A 24430-nucleotide genomic window follows, 5' to 3' on the forward strand; every position below is an offset into this window, starting at 1 on the left:
CAGCGATATCTGTGATATTTACCTGTCTGCAAAGTGTGGTCGAAGACAGCCAGATATTGAAAGGATGTTAATGGTGAAGGCTATATGTAACAGTAATATCTATGGATATAACGGTTTTCTTAGGCAATACAAATTTTATGCATGCTTTTCTGAGATTCAACAATACATTCAAATTTGAAAGTGCATTTCTGCAGAAGTACATATACAAACATTTTCCCGTTCGTGACTACTTCGAAAGAATCTACTTTGCTAGACCTGAATAAATAACTCTTTCTTATGATCTATAAAATCTCTATAAAAAAACTAAGGCTTAAAACGACTGATGATCGGGAATGATTATAGACAGAGGATTCATCTCTTCTGGCGGTACCACTGAACGACGGCTTCAATAAACCAAGAAAACATGGCCGTGAGTAGCATTCCAGACAGGAGGTGCATACACAGCGGGTAGTCTTCTGTCTTGTCACGGACAAAACCTGAAAAATAGGAAAATATTTAATATAATGTACCCCACAACCACAACTGCTGCAAAATATATTCTGTTTGTGGGTAAATACATGCGCACGTAATTCAACGACAGCTCGTCTAGGAATTTTGCAACACACAGAGAGAGAGGAAAAATTGATCTTACTGTGGGATTAATGCATAATTCTGGATGTGAAAGATATCTGTATGGATAGTAAGTATCATGAGCCTCAAAAATGACCGGGGAAGTGGTGGACGAATTCATGGGCTTTCTTAGATACACAAAGAGGACGATAATAATATCGTACAAACTATTCTAGCACAGTAAGTATTGACAGGAAAATCATTTTGAAGTGTCTATAGGTTCAAAATGGTTCAAATAGCTCTGAGCACTATGGGACTTAACATCTGTGGTCATCAGTCCCCTAGAACTTAGAACTACTTAAACCTAACTAACCTAAGGACATCACACACATCCATTCCCGAGGCAGGATTCGAACCTGCGACCGTAGCGGTCACGTGGTTCCAGACTGAAGCGCCTAGAACCGCACGGCCACACAGGCCGGCTGTCTATAGGATATACGAAGCTTCGACATGGTGGAGACGACGTGAGAAAGCATAAACAGACCACCAAAATAGGTTAATTTTAATTGTGCTAATGTTTTCTCTCGTTGTAACTGCAACGGCATTAACGCAGAATTAATAAATAACGCTTGCCTTGTATAATTTGTCATATCATGGACAATGTGTCATTCCTGTCGTACATCCCTTACATTTAATTATAATAAGCGACACCTTGGACAACAATAACCCACTTCGGTTCGATGGCGTCAGCTTCCACTTCCCACCCAGAGATACTGTTATATAAGCTTCATTTAATCAACTGAAGAAGTACTTCAGAAAATTGTTTTTGGTAAGAAGACGAGAAGATACGATTTCTGTGAATATGAGACCTTTTATTCGGATATTTGCAAAGGCATCTGGCCAGCAGAATGGAAGATTGACTGAAGGAAAATTATAATTTAACGTTTCGTCAACGACGGTGTTGTTATCGGTGCAGCACCAGTTGGAATTAAGGTAAGACGAGGAAGGATTGTATCGTTTCCAAAGGAACCATTTTAGAATTTTATTTGGGGGCTTTAATTAAAGCATGAAAAGCCTAATATTCGATGGCCCGACGGGCATTTGAAGCGTAGCGCCTCTGAATACTATTCCAGTAACAACTATATCTCTGCGATCGGTACAAATATTAAGATAAGAAGCACATATTACGGATGATATCTGGTAGAGCTTTTACAAGTAGATGATGTCGTGGATATTTACGAAGCGCTACAACGATTGGTGGTAATAAGACCCTCGGTTACTAGAATTTATTGCGGCAGAATGATGCCCCCCCCCCCCCAGTCTGAAGGTGATACATGACGCAGGTGGGTATCCTTAAGGCAAACTAGACCAAAGAGTGCTTTGTCCGTTCAGTTATTGATTATTTCGTCGAGGCTGAATGAAGCGGAAGCTAAGCGAGATATTGTATCACATATACACTCCTGGAAATTGAAATAAGAACACCGTGAATTCATTGTCCCAGGAAGGGGAAACTTTATTGACACATTCCTGGGGTCAGATACATCACATGATCACACTGACAGAACCACAGGCACATAGACACAGGCAACAGAGCATGCACAATGTCGGCACTAGTACAGTATATATCCACCTTTCGCAGCAATGCAGGTTGCTATTCTCCCATGGAGACGATCGTAGAGATGCTGGTTGTAGTCCTGTGGAACGGCTTGCCATGCCATTTCCACCTGGCGCCTCAGTTGGACCAACGTTCGTGCTGGACGTGCAGACCGCGTGAGACGACGCTTCTTCCAGTCCCAAACATGCTCAATGGGGGACAGATCCGGAGATCTTGCTGGCCAGGGTAGTTGACTTACACCTTCTAGAGCACGTTGGGTGGCACGGGATACATGCGGACGTGCATTGTCCTGTTGGAACAGCAAGTTCCCGTGCCGGCCTAGGAATGGTAGAACGATGGGTTCGATGACGGTTTGGATGTACCATGCACTATTCAGTGTCCCCTCGACGATCACCAGTGGTGTACGGCCAGTGTAGGAGATCGCTCCCCACACCATGATGCCGGGTGTTGGCCCTGTGTGCCTCGGTCGTATGCAGTCCTGATTGTGGCGCTCACCTGCACGGCGCCAAACACGCATACGACCATCATTGGCACCAAGGCAGAAGCGACTCTCATCGCTGAAGACGACACGTCTCCATTCGTCCCTCCATTCACGCCTGTCGCGACACCACTGGAGGCGGGCTGCACGATGTTGGGGCGTGAGCGGAAGACGGCCTAACGGTGTACGGGACCGTAGCCCAGCTTCATGGAGACGGTTGCGAATGGTCCTTGCCGATACCCCAGGAGCAACAGTGTCCCTAATTTGCTGGGAAGTGGCGGTGCGGTCCCCTACGGCACTGCGTAGGATCCTACGGTTTTGGCGTGGATCCGTGCGTCGCTGCGGTCCGGTCCCAGGTCGACGGGCACGTGCACCTTCCGCTGACCACTGGCGACAACATCGATGTACTGTGGAGACCTCACGCCCCACGTGTTGAGCAATTCGGCGGTACGTCCACCCGGCCTCCCGCATGCCCACTATACGCCCTCGCTCAAAGTCCGTCAACTGCACATACGGTTCACGTCCACGCTGTCGCGGCATGCTACCAGTGTTAAAGACTGCGATGGAGCTCCGTATGCCACGGAAAACTGGCTGACACTGACGGCGGCGGTGCACAAATGCTGCGCAGCTAGCGCCATTCGACGGCCAACACCGCGGTTCCTGGTGTGTCCGCTGTGCCGTGCGTGTGATCATTGCTTGTACAGCCCTCTCGCAGTGTCCGGAGCAAGTATGGTGGGTCTGACACACCGGTGTCAATGTGTTCTTTTTTCCATTTCCAGGAGTGTAGTTAGGTATAATGTATGTGCACAACACAAACACGTTAGGTTGTTCACTCAACTGGCTGCAAGGTTCACTTTTGATCACTAACTTGCCCAAAAATTTAAATTCATGGGTGGAATCGATGAGGATGAACTGAACGAAATTCAGTGACATCAAATGATGTCAGCGAAGTATACACAGAAAATGCTGAAGTTCAGTGTAATGAATAAGGCGTGACTATGCCTGAACCCCTTTTTAAATTATGTTTTCAAACTGTTTATTTTTTTCTTTTATTTTTACTGTTTTTATCGGGTCTTCAACCACCCGTTTCAGCCCCTGCTGGTTTTTACCAATGAACGCCTTCGCAGTCATTTAACCCTTGGCGGTTGATGCCGTCTTCATGTATCCAAAACAAGGCTTTATCTTGGGACTAAAGAATTGTGAGGAATTAATCTTGAAACGAAACGAAATGCATGTCCTTCTTCTCTTGGCATGCTTACTGTGATAAACGATTAGACTGTGTGAGCACACCTCAAAGGCTGATTATAAGTTTCATTGTCACTAATGTTTTCTCCACTACTTCCAAATATCAGAGCAAATAGTGTGTGGGAATTGTACATTGCGGATCGAAGTTTTGGTTTTATCCCCACTGATGCAATTTGTTTCATTTTAGTGGATCTGGCAAGGGAAGCCAGGGGCCCCCAGTGAATCTGTTGCCCCAGCTCCCAGTAGTGCTAGTCCAAAGTGTCGCGTGGAGAACATTTGGCTACTGTGTTCGGAAGTAACGTTAGGAAATATCAGTGATACCTCAACCAGTTTCGATAAGCACGTAATCCCAGGACCAGTCCTGGTGCGGCACAAATTTTCATTAATCACCCAATAGCTGCCGGTAAAAGAAACGAATATTTGAGCCTAAACTACGATGTTAACATGTAGATTATTCTGATGAAGCCATATTACTACAGAAAGAAGTCTGTACTCTTGGGAGTGGGAACTAAAGTAGAAGTCGAGCAAGAAGATTAATTTCACAGAGACTTGCAGACTGTTTTCGTTGGAAAGCAGCGCAAGCTCTTGTTGGCAATACGTTCGCATGATGAAAAGGTTGAACATTTTTCCACTGGGAAAAAACAATTCTGTTGTAGCTACAATAAAAGTTAATGTAATCATTTGTAGCCCAGCGTCCAATATCAGTACATTCTCTGATATCAACTGTTGAGTATGAATGTGCTGCCATTTCTCCACAGTTATTCAGACAGCTCATTGCAAGTGTTCCCAGCAGAGCTTTAGACATCATAAAGGTGACGGATGGACCCACCCCACATTAATTTCCACTAATAATTTTAATAGTTCTGATGAACGGCACTTGTAACTATAGTCGCCATTTATTAGACAACAATTTCAACCCTACTATACGTCACTTCGCACTCGCGCTCGTCTTCACTTTTTCAGCACTAATTTACTCAGGTTAGTGACATTGTGAAAATTTCCCCCTGCATATTACTAACGTTGAGATGAACCTCCTATTAGACAGTTATTGAGCTTGCTCATAATGCTCACTTGAGCTGCTAGAACCACTTTTCCCGTTGAAGTGTTCTATTCATGTTGTCCCTCTTGTCACCTTTCCTCGTCTTAGATCGCAGGAATTTGTCTCGCATTTAGTATTCTCCTGCGTCATTTAGCTTGATTCAACGTTCTGTCTACCTTCTCACGTGAAGCGAGCTACTGACTCACTCCAACACACACGACTCCCAAGTGACATAAGAAACTAATGTTAGGATATAGGACAGCGATATATCGAATAATTGATATGTCGGAATCACATAAGGCGACACTTTTAATCGATACTTGTCCAGCTGATATACCGGTGATATTGATATTTTGTGACGATGAAAACGGATAATATTATTTATTATCACCATGTAATCAATAACATAGAAAACTGAAGTTTGATTTCTTTTAATATTGAAGTACTTACAACCGAGGATCGATGTCAACTGTTTCTTACTTTGAAGTTGCTACAGAAATTTGGAAACTTCTCCCAGAATTATCACCCGATGGACAGTTGTTGGTGCGTGCCTAAGTCACAATCTGGAGGAAAGTATCGTATCTCAGCCTAGTTTCAGGCTGTACTAGATAGCTAGGAACTATTCATCTATTGTAGAGACCTTCGTTACCGCAAAAAGACATTTTCAAAAGTTGGTGAAGTGGCTGGTTCAAATGGCTCTGAGCACTATGGGACTTAACAGCTATGGTCATCAGTCCCCTAGAACTTAGAACTACGTAAACCTAACTAACCTAAGGACAGCACACAACACCCAGCCATCACGAGGCAGAGAAAATCCCTGACCCCGCGGGGAATCGAACCCGGGAACCAAAGTTGGTGAAGTGATTAATGCACAAAGGAGTAGATTAAAAGCGTAACGCACTACCAAATTTATTATTTTAATTTCTTTTTTCAAAATAACTTACAGTACTGACAACTTTTCCTTTGTATTATCTGTATTTTGACCAATTTTTTCTATTTTGTCCTATGGTCTAGTGTAGCTTCTTTATTTCTCTATTTATGTGAAAAATAATGTATAATTAAAATTGGTTTTCCGTAATGTTTTGGCATTTCATAAAACGCACGCCTCACAGTTTCAAATAACACAAGCAATCGTAATTAATCTGAATTTTAATACTGAATTTTTAGCGCCGATATATCGAAGTGTCGATATTTCTGATTCGATGAACTGTCGAGATCGCTACATAGCAAGGGGATTTTCCAGTATACTGCATTACGATATTTATCTGTCGATGTACCTTCCCTAATGAAAACGAAAGCCCTCTCAAATCGTAAAATCTCACGTTGTCAACACGAAAATAACCAATGAATATCCGCCTAAGAAAGAATAAGGCTGCCAGTAGATATCGTAACCTTACAAGTAGCATGTAGAGAGTCTTGGGATTGAAGACCCCAGCAACGACAAGGTGATTCAGATTCCGCGACAGATCCATCCAGCGTGCACTAGTAACTAGAAGCAGAAGTTGGAAGGTCAGCGCCTTACCCACAATGGGCCCAACGCCGAACATGAGGACGCCGGCGAACATCATGTTGAGCCCGACGGCGGCCGGCAGCTTGTGGTCTGGGCAGGTGTCTGCGACGCACATGTTGGAGTTGACGACGGCGACGCCTCTGGCGAAACCAGACAGGGCGCTCCAGACGCACAGTGTCACCAGCTGAGAGCTCATGGCCACTGCTGCAACACAGCGTTATCACATAACGGTCTTAGAACTGAATACTACGCCGTAATAAGAGATCGCGGAGTAGAAACTCAAAAAAATCTCTCACCAAAGGAAAGATAAGAGGACAGGATGGGATATTTGTACGATTCTCTACATATTACAAGAGAGCGTTAACATACAGGGTTCAAATGGTTCAAATGGCTCTGAGCACTATGGGACTCAACATCTGTAGTTATCAGTTCCCTAGAACTTAGAACTACTTAAACCTAACTAACCTAAGGACATTACACACATCCATGCCCGAGGCAGGATTCGAACCTGCGACCGTGGCGGTCACGCGGTTCCAAACTGACGCGCCTAGAACCACACGGCCACGCCGGCCGGCAACATACAGGGTGTAACGAGTACAAGTGCAGATACTTTTACATGCGATAATTTAATACACTACTGGCCAATAAAATTGCTACATCAAGAAGAAATGCAGATGAGAAACGGGTATTCATTGGACAAATGTATTATACTAGAACTGACATGTGATTCCATTTTCACGCAATTTGGGTGCATAGGTCCTGAGAAATCAGTACCCAGAACTTCAACCCCTGGCCGTAACAACGGCCTTGATACGCCTGGGCATTGAGTCAAACAGAGCTTGGATGGCGTGTACAGGTACAGCTGCCCATGCAGCTTCGACACGATACCACAGTTCATGAAGAGTAGTGGCTGGCGTATTGTGAAGAGCCAGCTTCTCGGCCACCATTGACCAGACGTTTTCAATTGGTGAGAGATCTGGAGAATGTGCTGGCCAGGGCAGCAGCCGAACATTTTCTGTATCCAGAAAGGCCAGTACAGGACCTGCAACATGGGGTCGTGCATTATCCTGCTGAAATGTAGGGTATCGCAGGGATCTAATGAAGGGTAGAGCCACGGGTCGTTACACATCTGAAATGTAGCGTCCACTGTTCAAAGCGCCGTCAGTGCGAACAAGAGGTGACCGAGACGTGTAACCAATGGCACCCCATACCATCTCTCCGGGTGATATGCCAGTATGGCGATGACGAATACACGCTTCCAAAGTGCGTTCACCGCAATGTCGCCAAACACGGATGCGACCATCATGATGCTATAAACAGAACGTGGACTCATCCGAAAAAATGACGTTTTCCCATTCGTGCACCCAGGTTCGTCGTTGAGTACACCATCGCAGGCGCTCCTGTCTGTGATGCAGCGTCAAGAGTAACCGCAGCCATGGTCTCCAAGCTGATAGTCCATGCTGCTGAAAACTTTGTCGAACTTTTCGTGCAGATGGTTGTTGTGTTGCAAACGTCCCCATCTGTTGACTCAGGGATCGAGACGTGGCTGCACGATCCGTTACAGCCGTGCGGATAAGTTGCCTGTCATTTCGACTGATAGTGATACGAGGCCGTTGGGATCCAGCACAGCGTTGCGTATTACCATCCTGAACCCACCGATTCCATATTCTGCTAACAGTCATTAGATCTCGACCAACGCGAGCAGCAATGTCGCGATACGATAAAACACAATCGCGATAGGCTACAATCTGACCTTTATCAAACTCGGAAACGTGGTGGTGCGCGTTTCTCCTCCTTACACGAGGAATCACAACTAAGTTTCACCAGGAAACGCCGGTCAACTGCTGTTCGTGTATGATAAATCGGTTGGAAACTTTCCTCATGTCAGCACGTTGTAGGTGTCATCACCGGCGCCAACCCTGTGTGAATGCTCTGAAAAGCTAATCATTTGCATATCACAGCATCTTCTTCCTGTCGGCTAAATTTCGCGTCTCTAGCACGTCATCTTCGTGGTGTAGCAATTTATATATCCAGTAGTGTATATACACACATCAGAGAGTTGGATGATTTTTCTGCGTCACTCTTCCCACAAACACTTCACCAGCTTCACAACCTGTTGTTTTGTGCGTAGTCGTAACTGCACCACCAGGTGGACTACGCTGGTAAGTATAAACTACCTGTCTTGCGTCCATGCAGCCAAATTTCCACACCTGACCACATGCACTTGGAGGTAACACCCAACCCAAAAATAACTATAATTATTACTCTGCAAATGATGTAACTTTTGATGTAATATTGTTCAGTACACCTTTCTCACTAATCAATAGAAATACCTGCACTTGTATGACTTACACCCCGTATTTCAAACGGCTGAAACAAGGGGCATATCATTCATACACACGTAATGACACATGCTTGCAGAAAAATTGGACATGCACTTTGGAAACCAATTTCCACGTTTGTTTCTCTATAAGTTAGTGGGTTGGCAGTATTGGTAACGTAATTGTAAACGCTGGCAAAGTAGTGAAATGAATGATGGGACACTATAACTTGCATTTGAACTAACTGCTAAACAATCTACTGTGCGTCATCAACACAGAATGGAATGTACATACATTATAGCTGAGTAACACAGCATACTTCACATTCGAGGCATCATCTCAGCGACGTGTCCCCTTATAAGTCGATTGCTCGCAGTGGTGTCGTTTTCAGGCCAATAGAATCTCCATACCTAAAACTGTTGCAGTTCTGTTTATGGCGGTGGATGCACAAACACATCTGTAGCAGATCGGCTTACGTGCGGTTTGGACCTGTAGGTGCCCTTATGATCACTTCTGTCGCTGTGATGGAATGCAGTGACGCTCTAGGATAAGCAACGCAACAGATTGTCTTCACGCTATAGATGTGTGTTGAAGGGGATTTTGTCTGTTTTGGAAAGTTGTTTCAGAATGTCCAGAACTGACTGTCAACTTTTTAAAACTAAAAATCAGCTAGTGAAAATGTATTTTGAATTGTTATAACTTTTAACCGTAACAACTACAACGGTGTTAGGGAACAGATTGAAACAAGGCAAAGGACTAATGTTCCAGAGTACAGTTACATAATTATCATCATCACAATTTCGTGAATGCGGATGATGAGCTATTAGCGCATGTAACTTGTGCTGTCGAAGAAGTGAGCGCGTATGTTGTATTAGGAAATCTGCATGTGAAGCGAAGGTAAATAGCTCCGTACCAGGCAGAATACACAGCACTACTTGAGAACAACACCGGCACAATTTCCAGCTCTTTAGAGGCCATGAGAAGGGGCTACGCATTGCAAGGCAGTGTGTAACCCTCGTACTGTGATACTGTGCAGTACACAATCCCGATGTCTTTACGAGACTGTTTCGTAACATTTTTATATGCACACTGAACCACTGTTGCTGTTATGACTATTTACTGTCAGGCAACGTGACAACTTCAGCAACTCATTTTCTTTCTTTGGTAGTCATTCAAACATTTATTTACAAATGTTACAGACGATAAAGGTGACTTGAAATTTATTTGTAATATGAGCAAGAAGTCCACTGCTCCACAGCTGTTTGCACATGGATCAGATGGCTCTTCGAAACGTCTGCATGCACTGAACAGCGATCGAATATTACATATACTGCTATGAATTATTAAAACAGTTCTAATAAACCAGTTGTTTTGAAACTTTGTAAAACAGTTAGTAAGAATGATAGTTAACAACGGCATTAATGAAATTACAATGAAATGAATACCCTTAGGTGCATGCAGGCGTTGACATAAGTCAGCGGGGACAGTTCAAAATGTGAGCCCGGACCGGGACTCGAACCCGGGATCTCCTGCTTACAGGGCAGACACTCTATCCTTTTTTTTTTTTTCGTTTTAGTTCGTTGCATCTGTTCAGGGCGGACGTCGCAAGACACCCGTTTCAGTTCGTTGTTGATCAATTTATCTCAGTTTTTTTATTACAGAGGACAGGTAACCCTCTGACCGAACACGCTGAGCTACCGTGCCGGCGTCTATCTGAGCCACTGAGGACTCAGAGGATAGTGCTACAGCAGGGACTTATCTCTGCCACGCCTCCCGTGACCCCCACAAACTTAATGTCCCGCACTATATTCATAGTACCCTTGCCCATTATACTCATTAATTGCAGCTTTTTGGCGATTCCCGTAAGAGTTCGGGCACTGTTTGTGCATCCGCACAGAAGAAGATGGTCAAATGACCGGTGAGCCTTAACTATATATATATATATATATATATATATATATATATATATATATATATATATATATATATATATATATATATCAGATTAACTGCTCTCACCAGCTGCTGTGTCTGCTGAAGGTGGCAAAGAGGGCGCTGGAAACAAGGAAGTACCTGCTAGGAGCTTCCACATGAGGACAGACAATGGGTCATCCACAGAGAAGCAGTTACGTCAAAGGGTGCCACAGGAATTGGTGCTCGGCCCCTTGTGCTTCCTGCACAGGCCTTCACGTCGAGGGTGGCTCGTGTAGAGATGGCACTCACCCACAGTATGCTCACCTCCAGTATGAATGTCCAGACGAAGAGTCACCAACTCCAGCTCTGTTGTGACTTTCTAGGTACCTGGTCGTCAAAGTGGCGCACCAGACTCAATGCCTCCAAGCGGCAGGCAGTTATCTTCGCCCAATAGATGCTGCCGCCACTGTCAACATCCTGGGACAAAGGCCGCAAAATTCCCTGGTGTGCCCTCAATTAGGGGCTAATCTGGGCGCCGTGTTCACGAGAGGCGGAGCAGTGGGGCGCCTCCGTGCCTTCTCTGCTTAACCCTCAGTCATCGCTGCCTTCCCCACACAGCACTAAGCCCTACCCAAGCCTTGTCAGACCATTGTTGGAGTACGCGGCAGTGTGTGGGGAAAAGCGGCAGACACGCAAATCAGGCTCCAAGCTCATGCCTCTTGCAAGGCCATATTCAACTCGTCTGCTGCGTGATGAGACAGGCATCCCACTGCAGTGAGTCAGCTTCCAGCAGACCAGTCGTGCTTTCTGCTAAAGAGCAGGTCAATCCTGCAGTCAGCTCCTCCTGGAACTGGGCCATGAAGAACAATGCAGGCGGTCAACACACTGGCTAAATCTGCTGCGATAATTATTTTCTCAGCAACCTGAGAACAGATCACCTCCACATCACCTGAGGCCAATCCTGAGAACAATATTCTCCACAGCAGCTTGATGACAAGGCATCCCCACATCAACTGAGGCTAGCCCAGCTGGTCAGGTTACCGTAACACCGAATGAAGACGTTCAGCAGGGATAAGAGTTTCGTGTTTGACCTGCATGCACGCCGAGCAAGGAATGCTCAACAAAGGTCTGACAAGGGATGGGTAGAGCTTAATGTAGTGTTGCGGAGACAGCGATGACTTAAGTTTAAGCAGAGAACACAAGGCCTGGAGGCGCCCGACTGCTCCCTTCTCGTGTACACGGCGCCCAGATGAGCCGCTAATTGAGGGCACTCCGAGGTATTTTGCGAACTTTGTCCAAGGGATAGAGTTTCCCAGGATGTAGAAAGGTGGCAGATCAGGTGGCAGCATATGTCGGGTGAAGATTACTGCCTTCCCCCTGCCGGCATTCAATCTGGGGCACAACTTTCTCGAATATGCACCCAGTGAGTCGCACCTGAGCTGGAGGCGCCGTCTCATCGTCTGGAACTCATGCTGCGGGTGAACATGCTATGGTAAACATGCTGTGGGTGACTGCTGTCTCTACACGAGCCACTCACGACGCAAAGGTCTGTCCATGGAGTTCAAAACGGGTCCGAGCACCGGCCCCTGCAGCACCAGATAAACAACTAGCAACGGACAGTCTGCTTCCTTATGTGTTTCATGTGACAGTATCATGCTGCCACTTTTCAATAGAACAATCTCTATGAACTGACTGCGCGTGATATTGAGATTCTCCAGTGACCAGCTAGTTCGTCAGATCTGCCTCTGTAGAATATCTGTGGGAGCAGCTACGACATGAATAACAAAAAATGGTTCAAATAGCTCTGAGCACTATGGGACTTAACATCTGAGGTCATCAGTCCCCTAGAACTTAGAACTACTTAAACCTAACTAACCTAAGGACATCACACACATCCATGCCCGAGGCAGGATTCGAACCTGCGACCGTAGCGGTCGCGCGGTTCCAGAGTGAAGCGCCTAGAAACGCTCGGCCACTCCAGCCGGCCATGAATAATACTGGCGTGCGAAATGCAATTATAAGACAAACTTTTGCATCATGTGTCACTGCCAGCATAGATCGATGAAACTTGGATCATACGCAGAAATAACTGCTATAATATAGTACCCAAGGTAACTGAAAGAAATATGCAGTATGACAAAGAGGAACGACACTTATATTGAAAGCCATTAATTACACTGAAGTCATCACGATATATGATGGTCGCTTTGTCATTATGAAAGATGGGACATGGTCCTCAAAAGGGTGTGTGATCATCACAGTCGTAAAGTCCTGGGTGAATACCCTCCTGAAAAGACGCACATGGAGAAGGAGTATTGTTTCACCACAATGTTGATCAGTGAGTGAAACGTTCTCCAAGATTTGGAGATAAGTATGCCTATGCAATATTTTGCCTCCCCACACATCATCTGGACCACAAAAACAATCGTTTTCGACAATGTTGCTGGCTCGATTACGGGTTCCCACCCCTCGCCATGAGAGGGTATGTCCAGCACTATCGAATACGGTCGTTTTGGCGGGCCACGTGTTTAGGGAGGTATAATGTTGCATGGGAGTAGTGACTTCCAGATCTTTGAACTTGATACAGTCACTGGTCGCCGTTATTGTGACATTGTAGTATTTCCCCATGTGCGTCTTGTAAGAAGAACATTCGGCCCTGACTTCATTTTTGTGGATAAGGATAAACGGCCGTATCAAATAGCGCAGGTAGAGGAGTTTTTGGAACGGGAAGATATTTTTGTCGAACGCACTGACCTTTCTGTTGCCCTGACATAAATCGCGTCGAGCACGCTTGGTATGCGTTTGGGAGACGTACTGAAAAAATAAAAAATTTTCGCGTCCCATCGCCGTCGACGTCATTAGGGACGAACACAAGCTCGGATTGTTTCATTCAAGAATGGAGAAGGAAATTGGCAATGCCCAATCAAAAGAATAATCATTGTGGCATTTGCCCAGTGCGATGTAGGATAACGACGGAACTTAAATATGGAAGGCTGTCAGCGGATTTGAAATGTTGTCCTCCCGAATCACAGTGCAGTGTGTTAACCACAACGCCACCTGCCTCGGTAGGGACATACTGCAGCACATCCACAGGTACCAACGAGTATCAACCGCACTGGTAGAGGACTGCAACGCCGTAGCACTAGAACCACCAACCAGTTTTGTGGCCAGCATGGGAGGACGTCGCAGAACGTGCATTGCGTCCGTGGTGTTGACTCAACCCGTTGAGAACTACTTCCCGCCTTTTATAATGTCCAAGGGGACCATCATAAATCGCGTGAACTTCAGAATAATTACTGTCTTAAAACAAAGGTGCCATTCCCATTCGCCACACTGCCGGAAAAAAGCAGCTGCAAGAAGGAGTTGTGTGACGTAAATGAATCTTGGTAGGTGTGTTCTTACATCTGAGAGATAACGTCTGTTCAGGTTTCACCCCGGTCGAATAAGAGCGGCGGTAATAGCGCCGTTACGAGGAAGAAAATCATGTTTGCTTTAAATACAAGCAGTGACGGTCGTGAGCGTTAGCTACCTTGGAGATTGGACGTGGAGAGCTGATGTTCGTCAGGAATGCCTTTAAGGTGACAAAGACGCCATTATCAATATCTCATTGCGTTTCAACGAGGTCGTTCTGCGTAAAGACTTGGCATGAATGTAGCCACCGTACGTGATTTCTGGCAGCAGTGTTTACTGGGATGTATGGTCGCAAGAAAACCAAGCTCCGCGCGCCCACTTGGCACTGCCGGGAGTGGAGACAATTTTGTTAGGTTCATGGTACTAGCGCATCGTACTTTGCCTGCAGCAGCCATGTGAGCAGTAGTTGGCACCTCAGTGATATAACGAATCGTTACAAATCGGTTACTTCAAGGACAGCTCCGACCCAGACGCCCTCTAGCGTGCACATCACTGACCCCAAAGTACCGCCATTTGCGACCTCAGTTGTGTCAAGTGAGGGCAGAGTGGGGGTCGGTTGTGCTTTCTAATGACAGCTGGTTCTCTCTCACTGCCAGTAATGGCTCTGTGTTGTTCAGAAGAAGACCAGTTGACGGTCTGTAACCAACGTGTCTGCGTGCTAGACACACTTGAACTACACCTTGAATTATGGCCTGGGGTGACATTTCGAATGACAGCAGAAGCACTGTCGTGGTTACCCTACATAACGAATGCAAATTTTTTCGTCAATCCGGTGATTTGACCTGTTGTGCTGCCATTCATGAGCAGCATTCCAGGGGTCGTTTTCGACAGGATAAGGCTGGCCCACATACTACTTCTGCCACCCAACACGCTCTACGGAATGGTGACATGTTCCCTTGGTCTGCTCGATCACCAGATTTTTCTCCAGTAGAGCACATATGGGACATCATTGGACGACAAATCCAACGTCACCCACAAACTGCACTAAGCGTCCCTGTATTAACCGACCATGTGTAACCGGTATGCTTGGGACAACAGTACATTTTCAGACAGACAAACTTGCGAAATTACAGTAGTTACAATTTTCAACAACAGATGGCGCTGCGGTCTGGGAAACTCTATAGTACGATATTTTCCACATATCCACCATGCGTAGCAATAATATGGCGTAGTCTCTGAATGAAATTACCCGAAACCTTTGACAACGTGTCTGGTGGAATGGCTTCACATGCAGATGAGATGTACTGCTTCAGCTGTTCAATTGTTTCAGGATTCTGGCGGTACACCTGGTCTTTCAAGTGTCCCCACAGAAAGAAGTCACAGGGGTTCATGTCTGGCGAATAGGGAGGCCAATTCACGCCGCCTCCTGCATGTTTCGGATAGCCCAAAGCAATCACACGATCATCGAAATATTCATTCAGGAAATTAAAGACGTCGGCCGTGCGATGTCGCCGGGCACCATCTTGCACAAACCACGAGGTGTTCGCAGTGTCGTCTAAGGCAGTTTGTACCGCCACAAATTCACGAAGAATGTCCAGATAGCGTGATGCAGTAATCGTTTCGGATCTGAAAAATGGGCCAATGATTCCTTTGGAAGAAATGGCGGCCCAGACCAGTACTTTTTGAGGATGCAGGGACGATGGGACTGCAACATGGGGCTTTTCGGTTCCCCATATGCGCCAGTTCTGTTTATTGACGAAGCCGTCCAGGTAAAAATAAGCTTCGTCAGTAAACCAAATTCTGCCCACATCCATATCGCCGTCATTAATCCTGTGCACTATATCGTTAGCGAATGTCTCTCGTGCAGCAATGGTAGCGGCGCTGAGGGGTTGCCGCGTTTGAATTTTGTATGGATAGAGGTGTAAACTCTGGCGCATGAGACGATACGTGGACGTTGGCGTCATTTGGACCGCAGCTGCAACACGGCGAACGGAAACCCGAGGCCGCTGTTGGATCACCTGCTGCACTAGCTGCGCGTTACCCTCTGTGGTTGCCGTACGCGGTCGCCCTACCTTTCCAGCACGTTCATCCGTCACGTTCCCAGTCCGTTGAAATTTTTCAAACAGATCCTTTATTGTATCGCTTTTCGGTCCTTTGGTTACATTAAACCTCCGTTGAAAACTTCGTCTTGTTGCAACAACACTGTGTTCTAGGTGGTGGAATTCCAACACCAGAAAAATCCTCTGTTCTAAGGAATAAACCATATTGTCTACAGCACACTTGCACGTTGTGAACAGCACACGCTTACTGCAGAAAGACGACGTACAGAATGGCGCACCCACAGACTGCGTTGTCTTCAATATCTTTCACATCACTTGCAGCGCCATCTGTTGTTGAAAATTGTAACTACTGTAATTTCGAAAGTCTGTCCGCCTGAAAATGTACTGTTGTCCCAAGCATATTGCAACAAACGGTGTATTTCTATCGCTGCTCGTTTAGTTTTTATTGCCGTTTCAAATATACCGGTCATTTTTGAAACACCCTGTATGACTGCCGCAGCGTACTGTAAACAGCAGAATGGTGTGGTATTCAAGTAGGGAACAAGCCGAGATGGTGTTTCTGTGCAGCTAAGCAGATGGAAGAGATCGAGAGGTATAACTCGGACCTCCAGATCTGGTGAACACACATCCACCGCCCCCTGTCCGCATCCACTGCCCCCTGTACGTTCGCCTGTCTGAAAGGACCCATGATGAGACAAACGCCCTTGTTTTGGTATAGCCGTGCTGCCTCTCGGCCGTTCCCATCTGCTTGCCCGTACACAGACAGAATCTCGGGTTGTGCCTGACATGAATACCGGAACATTCCGCTGCTTACAGTACGCTACGTCAGTCACACAGTCTGCAACACACAAGAACACACGGCACGTGGTCAGAGTAACTTCTCATTCGTCACCGCCATCCACCGTGGCATTGACTCATTTGCTGACCTGTATTCATCATACCTCATCCTCCATTTCCAGTTAGGAAGCCGTCCCTGCAGTTTGTCGGTTTAATTAATGTTCATACTGTATATGGAGTTCTTTCTACGCGTGGTGCAAATTTCATCGAACTAAATTACCTGAGAGTGACTCACGCGAAATTTACTTTCGCCCTTAAATTTTGTACGTCAGTATAAGTCCCAGTCTGCCTCGGGCATGGATGTTTGTGATGTCCTTAGGTTAGTTAGGTTTAACTAGTTCTAAGTTCTAGGTGACTAATGACCTCAGCAGTTGAGTCCCATAGTGCTCGGAGCCATTTGAACCATTTTATAAGTCCCAGTGTTAGGATACAGCGGTTGTGAGCCAGGTTGCGTCAGGAGTGGGTATAATGACTTTATGACACCCAACCCAACATAATCAGTACGTGCATCCACAGCAGCGATGATAGTGATTAGGTTTTGCGGGCCCACAACAGGAATATCTTTAGCGCCCGTGCATCCAAGCCAGTGGGAGAATAACGTCATAGTGATGAGCAGTTCATTCTGCCAAGTTCTTTGCAAATTTGAGGCGATATCGTGGTTACTGTAATATCAGTACACAGTTTCTCAACTTGTGAAGTTTCACTCCGTTTCCTGCACCACTTCTGGATGCTTCATTTTTTGTCAGGTGGTGTCTGTTTACTGTTGTAGCCGTGAATGGAAGGTGCTCATTAATGAAATGTACGGCTCATCGTAATAGCTAGACGGCGCACCATAAATTTTGTCTAAAAAATAAAATAAAGGAATGTCAGAGTGAGCCCTTTCATCGTTGCTTTTCATCCTTTGCATGGATACGCCAACAGCTAACACACAGACTTCACATCCCTGGACCCTTCTTTATGCAGCTGATCTGTTACTTTCCAACCAAGCCCGCCCTGAACTCCAGCACCAGGTTCAATCGTGGAAGGGCAGACTGGCTGTAAATGGACTGCACCTCAATGTCCAGAAGACAGAGTACCTAGAATGCGGCTCCCAAACCAGAGGTATCGTAAGAGGACTTGCAGAAGACCATGCATTTTAAGTCATCATCTGATCAGAATAGCAATAATTAGCATAACAAAGTAAGACAAAGCAAAGATGATGTTCTTTATAGGAAATGCTCAATATGTCCACCATCACTCCTCAAAAATAGCTATAGTCGAGGAATAATGTTGTGAACAGCACTGTAAAGCATGTCCGGAGTTATAGTGAGGCATTGGCGTCGGATGTTGTCTTTCAGCATCCCTAGAGATGTCGGTCGATCACGATACACTTGCGACTTCAGGTAACCACAAAGCCAATAATCACACGGACTGACCTCTGGGGACCTGGGAGGCCAAGCATGACGAAAGTGGCGGCTGAGCACACGATCATCCCAAACGAGGCGCGCAAGAGATCTTTCAAGCGTCTAGCAATATGGGGTGGAGCGCCATCCTGCATAAACGTCGTACGTTCCAGCATGTGTTTATCAGCCAGGCTGGGGATGATGCGATTCTGTAACATATCGGTGTACCTCTCACCCGTCACGGTAGCAGTTTTGCTGTCCAGAACCATCTGTCGGACATTTTGTGAACTTTGTTTTTTTTCTTGTTATAATAAAACCCCATGTCATTCCAAGCATGTGTGTCAATTTTTACCTCTCTATCTACATTATTCCGTGGTTTATTAAGTTTTCAAATTTATACTGACCTTTTGAGCACCCGGTATATAAGACCATGATACGCCCCGCAGCAAAGTATGGGTCTGAGTGTCGCTCTATGACGAAACAACAAGAGGAAATGCTACACACCATGGAGATGAAGTTGCTCCGATGGTCCGGGGGGCTGACACGATGTGACCACGTAAAGAATATAGACGTCCGGCAAAGGTCTCGTGTCCCGCCAATCACGGACATAGTGAGAGAAGCCTGTCTCCGCTGTTAGGGCCACGTCATGAGAAAGCAAGACGGTCGCAAAAGCTGCGCTCCACATCAACGCAAGACGAACAAGACCCCCAGGAAGACCGGAAAAGAGATGGACTGACAATGTCAAGGGAGCCATGCACGTTGTTGGCTTAAGACCAGAAGATATCAACGACAGGGAGAAATGGAGGAGATGTAGCAAAACAGAAGACCTAGCAAGCCGGGATTAATTCTTGGAAAGAAGGAGAGAGAGAGTGAGCACATTTATAAGTCCTTTTGGGTCTCGCTTCAGTTTCTAATGTGAGAGAGATTTTGTCACCTGATCGGGTGAGTGCGGTGAGAACGGCTCCGACGAAGAAGATGTGGCGCGGCCTGGCGCCGAGGCGGTCGGTGACGGGCGGCACGGTGAGCCTGGACAGGAAGTCGCCGACGGCCAGCATGGTGAGGCAGAGCGCCGTGTCGCTCAGCGGCAGGCCGACCACGCGCTGCAGGTAGAACGGCAGCAGCAGCGTGAAGTTGACGCTGGACGTCACCATGCTGCCCGTGCCGAGCATCGTGTTCAGGAAGACGCCGCTGCGCAGCAGGTCCAGGTCCATGAACGAGGCCACGCGGCGCCACACCGGCTGCGGCTCTGGAAGCATGAGTACTTCAGTCAAGTAGCCGACTCATGCCTCGTCGAGTATGCAACGATCCAGGAAGGTAGTATTATATTAAAGGTACTAGCTGATAAAGCAGGCATTACCTAGGTATTCATTTTGCCAGTTTTCGGTTGTAAACGGAAACAAAACACGAAGTGTGTTTTCAGTGTAATACGAAAAAAAAAATTTTAAGGTCTCTCTTAGAGCACATTTGAAATTATGAAACACTCGTTCGAAGATACTGGAGGGCTGGGCAAAGCTGTTTCGCGTGTCTACAACGGGACATTGCAAACGTCTGTATGACAAAACATCTTCATAGCTCGGTAGACGGTTATTGTTTTAGCCTACAACCGTTTCTGCTTTGCAGTTGGAAGCTGTCAAAGTTGTGCCAGGTGTGAAGTATTTCCTAAGGTCGACTCGACTGTAGAAGTGTCCTAGCAGTAAATAATAAATGCATTGAAACCTTCATGCTATTTTTCACGAGTCTCATTGTTTATGACTTCATATTTCGTGAACTGTGAGAGAGGTAGGCTATTGTTACCCCCGCAGCGTTGTTGCCTGGCAGTAAAGCATGTGTTTACTAAGTTAGTCTGAAATGGGTATATATATATATATATATATATATATATATATATATATATATATATATATATATATATATATATATATATATATCCTGAGAAATCAGTACCCAGAACAACCACCTCTGGCCGTAATAACGGCCTTGATACGGTTTAGCATTGAGTCAAACACAGCTTGGATGCCGTATACAGGTGCAGCTGCCCATGCAGCTTCGACACGATACCACAGTTCATCAACAGTAGTGACCGGCGTATTGTGACGAGCCAGCTGCTCGGCCACCATTGACCAGACGTTTTCAATTGGTGAGAGATCTGGAGAATGTGCTGGCCAGGGCAGCAGTCGAACATTTTCTGTATCCATATAGGCCCATACAGGACCTGGAACATGCGGTCGTGCATTATCCTGCTGAAATGTAGGGTTTCGCAGGAATCGAATGAAGGGTAGAGCCACGGGTCATAACACATCCGAAATGTAACACGTCCACTGTTCAAACTGCCGTCAATGCGAACAAGAGGTGACCGAGACGTGTAACCAATGGCACCACATACCATCACGCCCGGTGATACACCAGTATCGTGATGACGAATACACGCTTCCAATGTGCGTTCACTGCGATGTCGCCAAACACGGATGCGACCATCATGATGCTGTAAACAGAACCTGGATTCATCCGAAAAAATGACGTTTTGCCATTCGTGCACCCAGGTTCGTCGTTGAGTACACAATCGCAGACGCTCCTGTCTGTGATACAGCGTCAAGGGTAACCGCAGCAATGGTCTCCGAGCTGAAAACGTCGTCGAACTGTTCGTGAAAATGGTTGTTGTCTTGCAAACGTCCCCATCTGTCGACTCAGGGATCGAGACGTGGCTACACGATACGTTACAGCCATGCGGATAAGATGCCTCTCATCTCGACTGCTAGTGATACGAGGCCGTTGTGATCCAGCACGGCGTTCCGTATTACTCTCCTGAACCCACCGATTCCATATTCTGGTAACAGTCATTGGATATCGACCAACACGAGCAGCAATGTGGCGGTACTATAAACCGCAATCGCGATAGACCACAATCCGACCTTTATAAAAGTCGGAAAAGTGATGGTATGCATTTCTCCTCCTTACACGAGGCATCACAACATCGTTTTACCAGGCAACGCCGGTCAACTGCCGTTTGTGCAAGAGAAATCGTTTGGAAACTTTCGTCATGTCAGCACGTTGTCGGTGTCGCCACCGGCGCCAATCTTGTTTGAATCCTCTGAAAAGCTAACCATTTGCATATCACAGCATCTTCTTCCTGTCGGTTAATTTTCGGAATAACTTGCGGAAAAAGTCATTGAAGGATGCTACACACCATCGAAGTTGCATGAGCTAACAGCCACCGCTAAGCTACCCCTTGCATAGAAAACTTAAGTTTGGAGCATGGCGTATGACGGACCGCAGACTCTGTTGTTGTGACAGGCGTGAAAGCGTTCGACACCGCCCGACGTCTTGGATGCTGTCATGCTCACTGCGTACTTTCCGTCCACAGCTCGTCTACGAAAAAACTCGCGTTATCTGTGGAAGGAGTGGCCTGACAGTAGTTGTTCAACCCTATAATTTCTGCTCTCGGTGTAGTCGTTGCCTGACGCTTGCAGACATGGATTCCCATACTGAACTGGGCCCTGAAGACATAAACTACAGCCTACTGGGTTTGTCGATAAACTTTTGTTATGTGTGTTCTGTATTACGAGATATTATAAATCAAAGTCCCCTACCGCCATTTATAAATCATGTTTTTTTTCTCCTTTATTGGTTTTCGATTCTCCCCCCCCCCCTTCCACAGCTTAATATGCCGCTCTACAGCCGATAGAAGAGTTAAAAAACATAATGGGAAGATGTCCAACAATACGTAAAGGCGATAAAACGATGACTCTTGAAAACAGTAAGAAGGCGGAAAGTTGCAGAAATTAAAGTAGAAAATACATGAGGTTTAAGATGCTAATGAAGACACACAGTAAGTACACAGGCACAACTGAAAAACACGGTGACAATATGTTTTCAGTTCGCAACACTTTAAGAAGGGGCACACAACACTGAACACTCAGACACTGCACTAGAGATTAGAGACGAAGATAGCACACCACTGTCTAAAGCAGATGGGTGGGGGGGGTGGGGGGGGGGAACCCGGACAGATGAGGGGAAAAAAGGGTAGGGAAAGCAAAAAGGGGGGGGGGGAGCCGATGGATGGAGAGGGCACAGCAATAGGGGAGGGGAGGAGCAGGGCAGATGCGAGAAAAGGAGTGGGAAGACAATGGAGGGGAAAGAAAAAGGACTCAGGGGGAGAGAATGTAGTCAAGGAATGGGTGGGTTGAGAAAAAACAAGATGGAAGGGGGGCAGAGGGAGCCCAGGAAAAAGATGGAGGGAGGGGAAGGTGAGGATCGAAGTTGATAGGAGGGATAAATGGGGGGAGAGAGGGCATCATCCGGGAGGGGAGCTGATGGAGGCCACCTCGGGAAAGGAGATGAAGGGTAAAAAGGTGGAGGGTAGGGGGGACAGAACGGTGAAGGTGCGGCAGCAGGTGGGTGTTGAGAGGAGCAACCAGGGTATGTGGGGGATCAAGTCGGTAGGAGATGTAGAGGACGTGCATATGTTCTAGGGAAAGGAATCAGTTCATAGAGGATTTGCATTTGGGACTGGAGGCCTATATGGAAGGTGAGGCCGGCCGGGGTGGCCGAGTGGTTCTAGGCGTTACAGTCTGGAACCGCGCGACCGCTACAGTCACAGGTTCGAATCCTGCCTCGGGCATGAATGTGTGTGATGTCCTTAGTTAGGTTTAAGTAGTTCTAAGTTCTAGGTACTGATGACCTCAGATGTTAAGTCCCATAGTGCTCAGAGCCATTTTTTGAAGGTGGGGCAGAGTGCATGGCGCTCGAGAATCTGGAGGGACTTATAGAATTTTGGGGGGGGGGGGGGGTGGATATCCAGGTGGGACTAGTATAACAGGGGATGGGACAGATTAAGGATTTGTAGGTTCGGACAATGGTAGGGGGGTTCAACCCTCATGTCAAGCTAAAGAAGACTTGAAGAATATGGAGGCAGTTGTGGGCTTTGGATTGGATAGAGCAGAGATGAGGGATCCAGGTGAGGTGATGGTCAATGGTGAGTTGAAGGTAGGTGAGGGTTGGGGAAAGGCAGACAGGACAGGCGCAGATGGTAAGGGAAAAATCAAGGAGCCAGAAGGAGCGAGTGGTACAACGTATGATGTTTGCCTGTGTCTTGGAAGGATTGATTTTGAGGAGCTCCTGATTACACTATGTGGCAGAAAGGTCAAGGTGAGTCTGTAGACCATTGAATGGTAGGAGAGAGGGCAAGGAAGGCGGTGTCATTGGCATACTGCAGGAGGTGGGCTGGGGGTGTGGTGTTGGGGCATACCTTCTGTGTACAGGAGGTAGAACAGAGGGGAGAGGACAGAGCCCTGGGGCACACCTGTGGAGGGGTAGAAGGTGCGGGAATCGGCGTTATCGATGGTAACATAGGAGGGGCGGTGGGAGAGTAAGGAGGTAATCAGACGGACATAGTTGATAGGAAGGGCGTAGGTCTGGAGTTTAAACAGGAGACTGGGATGCCATAGACGGTCATAGGCCTTTTCGAGGTCTAGGGAGGGCGAAGCGACGGTAGTTAAGCTGGAGGGATAGGAGATAAGTGAGGCGTAGGAGTTGGTCATCGGCAGAGAAGGAAGGTCGAAAGCCACATTGGGTGTGTAAATCATGTTTCACATGTATTACAAATCAAAGTCCCCTGACGCCATTTCTGTCTGACCGTGAAGGCTAATCTAAGGATCTACTGTAGGCATGCCGCTACAGTTTTCGCTAGCAGAAAGAGTCATTCTAGAGGAATATTTGTGTACATAATTCATTGTTACATTAATGATGACTGTTTAAGATATGTATTGGTATCTTTTCCACATTTCATTGCCGTTTGGAGTGACATCTGATGGCAATGATACGAGTTACGAGCTGGTCAGCTACAGAGGAGGCGGTATCTGGTGGGAAAAGCAATAAACAACCGCAGCAACTCAAGAGGGCAGCCGATTCTCCCGCCACTTCTTTCTGTCTGTCATAAAGTCTGATCTCAGTAAGTACTGCAACACGGGATTGGCTAATAGAGAGAGATTGATTCGCGGAAGAGCTTTGTGTATATTGCTACATATTAGGAAAATGTTGTCTGACGGTAGATACTTAGAGCAATCTGCACATAGCTGGGAAAGATCGCTAGTACTGTACATGCGTAACTATTTCACGTACGATACAAGAACT

At 46.5% G+C, this 24430-nt stretch overlaps 1 protein-coding gene across 1 annotated transcript in view; it reads right to left on the bottom strand.

The window, feature by feature from the left end:
- Positions 1-351: 351 nt before the first annotated feature.
- Positions 352-24430, bottom strand: part of LOC126484738 (monocarboxylate transporter 1-like) — a 55538-nt gene continuing 31459 nt past the window's right edge. The window contains exons 5-7 of the mRNA XM_050108333.1: positions 19236-19547; positions 6449-6640; positions 352-476 (exon numbers count right to left, since the gene is read on the bottom strand). Coding sequence (XP_049964290.1) covers positions 352-476; positions 6449-6640; positions 19236-19547 — 629 coding nt within the window. The remainder of the gene's footprint in view (positions 477-6448; positions 6641-19235; positions 19548-24430) is intronic.

This window comes from Schistocerca serialis, chromosome 6 (genome assembly GCF_023864345.2).
Source record: "Schistocerca serialis cubense isolate TAMUIC-IGC-003099 chromosome 6, iqSchSeri2.2, whole genome shotgun sequence".
NCBI lineage: Eukaryota > Metazoa > Arthropoda > Insecta > Orthoptera > Acrididae > Schistocerca > Schistocerca serialis.